The sequence below is a fragment of the Doryrhamphus excisus genome, chromosome 12, assembly GCF_030265055.1.
Source record: "Doryrhamphus excisus isolate RoL2022-K1 chromosome 12, RoL_Dexc_1.0, whole genome shotgun sequence".
Lineage (NCBI taxonomy): Eukaryota > Metazoa > Chordata > Actinopteri > Syngnathiformes > Syngnathidae > Doryrhamphus > Doryrhamphus excisus.
In genome coordinates this window covers 3,767,583-3,777,314 of record NC_080477.1, presented here as the reverse complement: position 1 = coordinate 3,777,314, position 9,732 = coordinate 3,767,583, and the positions used below count along the sequence as shown (strand labels likewise).

At 46.7% G+C, this 9,732-nt stretch overlaps 1 protein-coding gene across 2 annotated transcripts; it reads left to right on the top strand.

Moving 5' to 3' along the window:
* The first annotated feature begins 1,889 nt into the window (after positions 1-1,889).
* On the top strand, positions 1,890-9,135 carry LOC131139485 (COUP transcription factor 2-like). Of its 2 annotated transcripts, XM_058089147.1 has the most exons (4): positions 1,890-1,904; positions 3,691-4,536; positions 5,809-6,333; positions 8,831-9,135. In XM_058089147.1, the coding sequence occupies exons 2-4, from the start codon at positions 4,095-4,097 to the stop codon at positions 9,103-9,105; spliced, it is 1,242 nt and encodes a 413-aa protein (XP_057945130.1). In that variant the 5' UTR covers positions 1,890-1,904; positions 3,691-4,094; the 3' UTR covers positions 9,106-9,135. The 2 variants fall into 2 exon arrangements, with proteins under 2 accessions (XP_057945130.1, XP_057945129.1); XM_058089146.1 differs by lacking the exon at positions 1,890-1,904 and having other exon boundaries at positions 3,588-4,536.
* Positions 9,136-9,732: the final 597 nt, after the last annotated feature.

Here is a 9,732-nt window from a genome sequence, read left to right as displayed (position 1 = left end):
GCCCTCGCAGATAATAGTCGAGGTCTTGACTCGGCCGGTGACTCGCCTCGCGGCGCCGCTTTGAGGGAGCCACGTCTGCGTGGAGCGGGGGCGAGGCGGGGGTCGTTTCAGGTCGCGTCGTCGCTTCACGCCACAGCTCGGCGGTTTCTCGAGTGCAGACGGGGTCTCACCGGGGCCGCGGTGCAGCCAGACAGAAAGCACGCCATGCCGTGTTCACGTTGACGGCGAGTGACTGTGAGAGGTTGTGTCGTGTTCCTCGGCTATTGACTCAATGACTCGGGACCGGCCGCAAAGACTGAGCTGACAGACGAATGTGTCTTCCACTTGTCTTCACATTGACCCGAGGACTCGGCCCCGCTGACGTGTCCCCGTCCCCGCTCTCACCTCCCGAACCCGCCGACCACCTCTGCGTGACCTTGGCCGTCTCACGCTCTGCTGGCTGTCGCTCGGGTTGATGTCCAACAGTTCACCCGTCTTGGCTTTGTTGTTTTTTTCCTTTGATTTGTGTGGCACGCTTCCCTCGTGCACACGCGCTTCCCTCGTGCACCCCAGCATCATGGGCGCCATACAGGGTCGCGGCCAGGACAGACATTTTGTGTTGCGTTTGTCTTAAATGAGCACAACATAAAACACCACAGTCGTTTTTGCTGTCGGTCTATTCACATACTTGCATAATAAAAACCTGTAGGTCAGCTCAACTAGTACGTATGTAGGATAAACATTTATCAGTCCGTTCACATATGCTGAAGACACGCCTCTCCATTCACGAACATACGTTGCATGCACATTCACACATAATGTTGACGTCTTTGTCAGTCCATTTGCAAACTACATGATGTAGACATATGTAGGTCCACTCACATACACGTAAAGTAAACATCCGGCCCCACTGTCCTTTGACATTAGCACATGTGAAAACCGGTCCGTCCAAATGTCTGTACATCTGGCAGTCCATTCGCATACATGTATAACGCAGACATGTACGTCGACTCACATACACAGCGTGTGAATATCTGTCCATTCGCATACACACATTGCACATTGACATGTCTGTATACATACAATTATTTCTTTATTATTTATTATTACTTTCACATAAACATAATGTAAACACCGGTCTGTCCATTCACATATATTGTCCACATTTGTCTACACATTCACATCCTGCATGTTGACATCAGTCATACCATTTGCATATCTTTATAATGCACACATTTGTCTGTCAAAATCAAATGTTGAATATTAGCATGGTCACATGATCTTGTTTTCACAAACAAAACTAACTGTAGCCTTTGCTGCAAGTCAAACATTTCCTACTTCCCAGAGGTCTGATGCAGCATGAGGCCTCGTATTTTGATGGCATGCAGACGGCTGACCTGATTCATCTCCTCGCTTCGTTTAAAGAGAAAAAAGGAAAATGTGAGTCAGTGACGGGGGTCCAATTATCCTCTCACGCAAACAAGAGGAAGGCTCGTTCTTCGTGGATCCCAGACCTCGTCTGTCCGGACTGTGCTCACTTCTAATCCTGTGATCCATCATGTCAGCTGCTCAAACGAAGCCCTCAGAGGATTAGTATGGACGTGTTTGCATACGGTATATGCATGGGGGGGGTCATTATTTGTACTAATGAGTCACTGTGGTTCTCTTCCACTACACTTTTACAAGGAAAAGGCTGTTTTCTATGCTGTAATTGTTTGATATTTTGTAGCAATACTCTCCCTTCTGTTTTCTCTGAGGGATGGTCCACTTGCAGTGTCATCCATTACTGTGCTGATGAGCGAGACAGCTGACTGCCACCGTGTGTTGCTGCAGAGCATTCATCATGCTAATCACCATCCACGCGTCCCTGCAACCTGCTCGTTTGGGTTCCCAGTTGATGCCCGCCAAGCCCAGATAAGTCTGAAGTCTGCCCTCTTCTCTTTCTGTCGTAATTAAGTCAGCGAATCGGTGACGAATCGGAGCACCGGCCTCTTGAAACAAACACCGTCCATCAACATCTTCTCTGCCATCCTTAGAAGGAGTGACACGTCTTAGCATGATGTTTGGAAGCGTGAGAGTCAAGTTTGGCAACCCCTGCCCGACCTTCTGCTGTCAACGTGTGAAGCGGCCAGTCCGTGTGAATCACGCTCGTTTATGCTAGCCGACCTCCAAAATCACCCGAGTCGCTCACACGGAGACACACCGTGAAACCCGAGTGCCTCCTGGCCTTGGCGCTCTTGTCTGATCACATGTGGTGTCTCCCTAGCGTGGTGGCACCACCTTCGCTATAGCTGATTCTCGCCCGCTTTTTACACACACACTGCAACGCCGCACTAATTCAACATCATAGATGCCATATATCACGTACATCAAAGTGACATGAAGGAGTGGGACTAACTTAGCTATGCTAGCATTACCGTGGAAACCACATGCAGTAATCTCTTATCACGGTTCATTGGTTCCAGATCTAACAGTGATAAGTGAATTTCCGTGAGGTAGGATTCCTTATTTATACATTTTTGTAGTTAGCGCATTGAAAACCCGTTTATGACCTTAGAACACCCCTATAGTCGCCTTTGCACTTGTGTTACCCAATATAGTAGACATAATAAGACAAAATAAGACATCAATATAGCATTACTGCCACCTAGTGACCACTACATATTGCATCTATTGAATGGATCTTCTGAATGTCTTTCATTCATGTAGCCATTTTTAGACTTGAATTTAGGCCTGATATGTAAATATGCATATTTTTGGCCAATCGTAGGTCACAGTCCTTGATTGCGTTTTAAGATGTGTAGCGAAGCCTACGGGCGGGGTCAGAGGTGGGATCATGTCCATGAGGAAGGAAGTTATTCCTTCATGCCGTCACAGTATGTCTTTATCTTAGCATGGCTAATGAGCGCTAGCCTGCACAGGGTCAAGGGTTAAGCAGGACTTAAGCAAGTGCTAATGAGGCTGCTGGTCGGTGGGTCATGGGGCAGCCGTATGGGGGGGATGAGAAGGTGAGGGAGGGGTCAGGGTCACAGGTGACACGGGGTTCTAATGGTCGAGCGGCTGCATGGCCGCCGCTTGACCCCGCCGGGAGCGATCATATATGGCATCCCGTGATGCCATATATGGTTATTTCCTGTATAAAAGCATCTCAAAATGGATGAAAGTTGACGTTACATCGTACATATATGCTGTAATATGCTTGATCAGCACGTATTTATGAATTGCTATCATCAAATCGGCGAGTTTTCCCACAAATTTTACAAAAAATGATACTTGCGCGCTACAATATGCGCTACAAATAGTGTATGCTCTGGCAGGCCTTTGAAATCAGCGCCATTAATCTCATTAGCATAACGAGCTTTACCCCACTCCAGGAAAGTTGCTGCTTGTGTGTGTGTGTGTGAGAGAGACTTCCTGTTGTCTCCAATTAGCTCACTTTCAACCCTCCCCAGCCTTAAAGGGCACAGGAACGGCCAAATTGGCCAGTATTTGTCATCTCTCATCTCATCCATCCATTCATCCATCCCCCCCCCCCTGTAAATGCAAAAAAGTAATCGGTATGTTTTCGTGCTGCCACTAGGGGGCATCATGCCACTGTTGTAGGCCTGATGGCTTCTGATCTCAGATCAGCATCCTCTCCCAGGCCACGCCTCCTAAATGACCGTCACCGGCGATGACGTCACGACGCCACGCTCTACTCCTCTTTTTCAGTGGTGGAACCGAAGCATCTTCACCATCATCATCATCAGCAGCAGCAGCAGCAGCAACCTCCAGCAGGGACGGCTCTTCTTCTTCTTCTTCTTTTTCTTCTTATTCTTCTGCTGCTTTCCTCGGCTGCTACTTTGGGGCTGCAAGACCCGTCTGGGGGGTCCGGGGAAGACGTCTCATCAGCCGCAGGCCACTTTGGGAAGCATGTCTTTTTGTCTCTCAGAATGACGCCGTGCAAGCTCTCCATGCATCCTCCTGCCTACCAGCGGACGTTCGGGCGCCTTACGAGCTGCTATTTTGGAATTTAATAGAATCTCCGATTTGTTTGATGACACGTCAGAGCGACCGTTGAGTGAATTTTAGAAAAGACAAAAAAAAACACAAGCGAGAGGAAACTTTTGGCGGACATGGCGATGGTAGCGTGGAGGAACCCCGAGGAGGGGACGCTGTCCTCCCCGGTGTCGCAGGTCGCTCCTCTGGCTCTGCCGGCTCACATCAACCCGCCGACCTCCCTGGAAGCGACGAACCCGCCCGGCGGCGCCGTGGCCACCTCCGGCACCTCCAACATCTCCTCCAACACCACCAGCTCCTCGTCGTCGTCGTCCTCCTCGTCGGACAAGCAGTCCGCCCCGCAGGTGGAGTGCATCGTGTGCGGGGACAAGTCCAGCGGGAAGCACTACGGCCAGTTCACCTGTGAAGGCTGCAAGAGCTTCTTCAAGCGCTCCGTGCGGAGGAACCTCAGCTACACCTGCCGCGCGAACCGCAGCTGCCCGGTGGACCAGCACCACCGCAACCAGTGCCAGTACTGCCGCCTCAAGAAATGTCTCAAAGTCGGCATGAGGAGGGAAGGTGAGACCTTTCGGACTCCATTTTGGGCTTTTCATCAGGATATTTCAAACTAAAACATTGGACGCTCACAACAATAACACACACAATAATTCATTCTTCCGTCAGATTATTTTTGTAATTAAGAATTTACAAAATTTCTTCTGCGATCCTGCTTTGAAGATAAATCGCGTGACTTTAAAAACGTACATTTGTTACCTTTTTTCTTTTAGTCGGAACCATATTTGGTAACTTTAAGTCAAAATGGACGCGAGGATCATGTGATTTCACCCAGCCAATCAGTGATGGCAATGAGAACCTGCTATTAAAATACAAAATATATCGATATTATGATTTTAATAATGTATAATACAATGAATGAATAAAGTACTACAGTAGAATAAATATTGTAATTTTAGGTCCTTATAGGTCCTAATCAATATATATTCAAGTAGATAGTGGTCTATCATGATAATAAACTGTTTTAAAATGGGAAATTTTAGTAGTTAAGAATGTAAAAAATGCCATAAAAATATAATTTGGGGGGTGGGAAATGTTCAATTTCAGTGTGTAGCCTCTTAGTGAAGGAAATGATGAATTAGCATTTAAACATATCCTGGTGCAATATTTATTATTATTTTTAGAAGAAGCATATATATTTATTATTATGATAATTCAGATTATTATAACTACAATAATAACCATTAAGCAAATGTTATTATTGAATAATACTGATAATAATAACAGTTATTGTTATTAAACGTAATAATGTAGTAAAAAGAGCACAAGGCAGTAAAAAAACAGCCAATGGAGAGATTAAAAATAGATATAAAAACATGTAGGAGTATATATAGAAAGTATTGTTTTGGAAGGGTTAAAGGGTGTATGTGGGGTGGGGGGTTTCGGGAGGCATGTGTGTGTTAGGGTGCATCACAGAGGCCCCAAACTGCAGCCTGAATCTCGCAATCTGATGCAAACGCTGCTGGTGTAAACAAACCTGGATTGAATTCAGATTTTTAAAAAAACAAGATTAGCACGCAAGCAAGAATAAAACACACACACAAAGTTAACACGCTTGAGCAGAAGCCTGCCTTTGGGGGGGAGGTGTGTGTGTGTGTGTGTGTGTGTGTAACAGTCGGGACGCGAACCAGACAGCGCGAGTCCTAAATTTAGCGCCTCTCCAGAATCCCGCGGGTGCAATGGTGCACATGCTGGCACGCGATGCTCCCGCTGCAGGTTGTGGCCCACGAACGGAAGCCGTCTGACTGTCTCTCGTGTCCCGTGTTTTGTTCGCAGCCGTCCAGAGAGGCAGGATCCCCGCCCAGTCGTACCACGGCCAGTTTGCGCTGACCAACGGGGACCCCCTGCAGTGCCACTCCTACCTGTCGGGCTACATCTCCTTGTTGCTGCGGGCTGAGCCCTACCCGACCTCCCGCTTCGGCTCCCAGTGCCTCCAGGGCACCAACATGGTGGGCATCGAGAACATCTGCGAGCTGGCGGCGCGCATGCTCTTCAGCGCGGTGGAGTGGGCGCGCAACATCCCCTTCTTCCCCGACCTGCAGGTGTCGGACCAGGTGGCCCTGCTGCGCCTCACCTGGAGCGAACTGTTCGTGCTCAACGCGGCGCAGTGCTCCATGCCCGTGCACGTGGCGCCGCTGCTGGCCGCCGCCGGCCTGCACGCCTCTCCCATGTCCGCCGACCGCGTGGTGGCCTTCATGGACCACATCCGCGTCTTTCAGGAGCAGGTGGAGAAGCTCAAGGTGCTGCACGTGGACTCGGCCGAGTACAGCTGCATCAAGGCCATCGTGCTCTTCACCACAGGTATGTGATGATGTCATCATCCCGCACTACGCCTCGCCTCACCTGACTTGACCTTTTACAAAATGCTGAGGGACAAGAAAACCCAGCTGTGTGCTAAAAACGGCCCCCAGCCCACACTTTGGACACCCCTGGCATCAGAAAATACTTACTATTATTACTCTTATGTAGCGTATGTATATGTTTTGGATGTTATTTCATGAAATAGCAGCAGCCCAGTCTGTAAAAATGAAATAAAACTAAATCGGGACAACCAAAATGGGAAATTAGATTATGTGATAAATTAAGCACACATAATATAATAACGCACAAATGATTGATTTGCATATTTAAGGTTTAGCAATAATTGTAGTGTATATTTTTTTAGGTGAAAACCAAATGAATAGCCAAATAAAAGAAATAAGAAGAAGATGTGTTTACTTCCCTTTGGAAAATGCAGCACCTTATGTAACCTCCCTGCTCAGCGGTGACCTTGCGTAACCTCCTGCAGCTTAAAGGGACAGGCAGCACTTTTCAGGAAAGACCAGGCATCCAGACCTTGATTTGATTTGATCCATGTGTGACATTTTGTGTCTGGATTTAAAATAGAACTCTTATTTTGTCAATTTCCTGTCTGCTGCGTCAAACAGCAGCCCACTTTTATTTATTCATCATTCTACTTCCCTGGTTAAATACTATCTTTTATATTTCCTCATGTCTTTATGAAACTAGAGGCTATGAAAAGTAGAAGCCCTGTTGTGTTCGAGTCCACATGAGCCCACGTCTTGAAAGTGGGACACACATAAGCGTGCGTGTCCTACATTTGATGGCTGCGCCGCCGCCATCTTGGCAGTGGCGTGCCGTGCCAGGAGGTCAGAGCGGGTCGTGCAGGATGTTTGTGTGGCGTTATCTCAGCGCTCTCATCCTTCTGCAGCGCCAGTGACTCATGACTTCATTCCTACCTTCAGCATTCTCAAGCTTTCTTCAACGTTTCATCACCGCTTGGCCTCAAAGGTCACATGTTTCAACTTTCAGACAGGATTTCAATTTCAAAGGAAAATAGAAAAATGAAATAAGAAATAGACACGTCCACATCCTGTTAGTCACGTCCACCAATGTCCCGCGGGCCGGACTTTGGTCACACCTGGCCAGGGACAAACTCATATTTTATTTTTAAAGTGAAATTTTCAACATGAAATTAAAAAATCACTGTGGATCTTTAACAAGTCAGTTTACAAAGCTAGCAGAGCATCTCTCTAATTTAAGGATCTTTGATCTTTGACTGTTTATTCATTCATTCATTTTCTACCGCTTTTTCCTCACGAGGGTCAGGGGGGGGTGCTGGAGCCTATCCCAGTTGTCTTCGGGCGAGAGGCGGGATACACCCTGGACTGGTCGCCAGCCAATCACAGGGCACATATAGACAAACAACCATTCACACTCACATTCATGGACTGTTTTTTTTGCAGTGAAATCCAGCAGAGTTTGTACTCTTGTCACACCGATGACTAGCAGAGGACTCCTGTTAAATAGAGGATCTTTGTCTCGCATTTTGTTCAACAGATTCCATTTTTTAGGTCCTTCAAAACACAGCACTCTTGGTATAGAAAACAGCAGAGTGCTCCTGTCAATAAGGGATCTTTGACTTTTTTTTTGGGGGGGGGGGGGTTGCGGTTATGGCCTTACAAAACAGCACTACAGGCATATAGAAGATCTTTGACTATACCATTTTCCCCCACAAACATTTCCTAAAAATAGCAGAGCACTTCTTGTCATATAGAGGATCTTTGACTAGCTTTTTCTTCCCACTAAATGGCATTCCTAAATGGAGCTGATACTCTTGATCTTTGACTACCCCCCCCCCCCCCCATGAATTCCTAAAAAGTGTCTTGTCATATAGAGGATCTTTGACTATAGCTTTTCCCCCACAAACATTTGTTAAAAATAACACAGCACTTCTTGTTATATAGAGGATCTTTGACTTGCTTTTTCTTCCCCCACAAACATTTCCTACAAAGAGCAGAGCACTTCTGTCATATAGAGGATCTTTGACTCATGTTTTTGCAGTAAGGTGATTAAAAACAGCAGTGCTCCTCCTACATAGAGGATCTTTGACAAGTACTTCTCCTGTAGGTGCGAAAAAACAGCACAGTCATATAGAGGATCTTTGAGGCGTGTTTTTGTAGCAGGTGCTGAAAAACAGCAAAGCGGTCCTGGCATATAGAGGATCTTTGAATAGCATTTTTATTGGCGGTGCTTAAAAACAGCAGAGCACTTCAGTTACTTTTTTGTCCTACGTCCGTTAGCAACAGCAGAGAGGTGTTGTTATATAGAGGATCTTTGACAAGCGTTTTAGCATTAGGTCCTTCAAAACAGCAGCGCACTCCTTTCTTATAGCGAATATTGGATGAGGGTTAAAAGAGCAGCGCTCCTGCGACATACAGGATCTTTGACTGTTTCATTCATCAAGTCATCCCTCCTGATGTCAGACAAAGATTGTGACGGGTGTTCCTCCCTCTAGACGCATGTGGGCTGTCAGACGCGTCCCACGTGGAGGGTCTCCAGGAGAAGTCTCAGTGCGCCCTGGAGGAGTACGTGAGGAGTCAGTACCCCAACCAGCCCACCCGCTTTGGAAAACTGCTGCTGCGTCTGCCGTCCCTGCGCTCCGTCTCATCCTCCGTCATCGAGCAGCTCTTCTTCGTCCGCCTGGTGGGCAAGACCCCCATCGAGACCCTCATCCGGGACATGCTGCTGTCGGGGAGCAGCTTCAACTGGCCTTACATGCCCATGCAGTAGAGGGGGGGGGCACACCGAGCCCCCCCCCCCCCCCCCCCCCCCCCTCCGCCGGAGGACTGACTGATGGATGTTTGGGAGGTAATTTTCACGTGACTTCTTTCTGTCAGACAATTTTGAGATTATTGTGGACTTTTTGCAGTGTTTTCTTTTTGGAATAACAATATTTATTGGCCCCCTGTGAATATTTATCATACTTTACTACATATCTTTATCCTGGGAAAAAGTCGGCAGGGCTTTTCTTCATTTTTTTTGTCTTGTGTTGATTTGATTTGTTTTCTACTTGACAGACGTGGCACTTTTTTCTTTTCTGGATGAAAAAAAAGAACATTTGACACAAAAAGCACACAATAGCGTCATGCTAATGCCCCACCCGGGCTTGACTTGTCAGCACCGACAAAGACTGCATGAGGAGTTTAATGTCGCTCATGAACATCTGCAACAGTAAACTCATGACTTTTTTTTTTATAAAGAAGTATTTATTATTTAGCAGCAATAACTTCATCTCATTTCCCTGCACTGCACCTTTAAACGGAATTTTAATACAAAAAATAAAATCTTCCTTTCAGAGTATCTTTTATTTACTTATTTATTTGCAAAAAAAAATGCTATTGTTTTTTTTTTTACTGG

Excerpts from the sequence above, each read along its gene's own strand:
- LOC131139485 (XM_058089147.1), top strand. The coding sequence starts at position 4,095 with ATGGCGATGGTAGCGTGGAGGAACCCCGAGGAGGGGACGCTGTCCTCC. Across the intron at positions 4,537-5,808 it reads AGTCGGCATGAGGAGGGAAG|CCGTCCAGAGAGGCAGGATC; the intron begins GTGAGACCTTTC and ends TTTTGTTCGCAG. Across the intron at positions 6,334-8,830 it reads CATCGTGCTCTTCACCACAG|ACGCATGTGGGCTGTCAGAC; the intron begins GTATGTGATGAT and ends TCCTCCCTCTAG.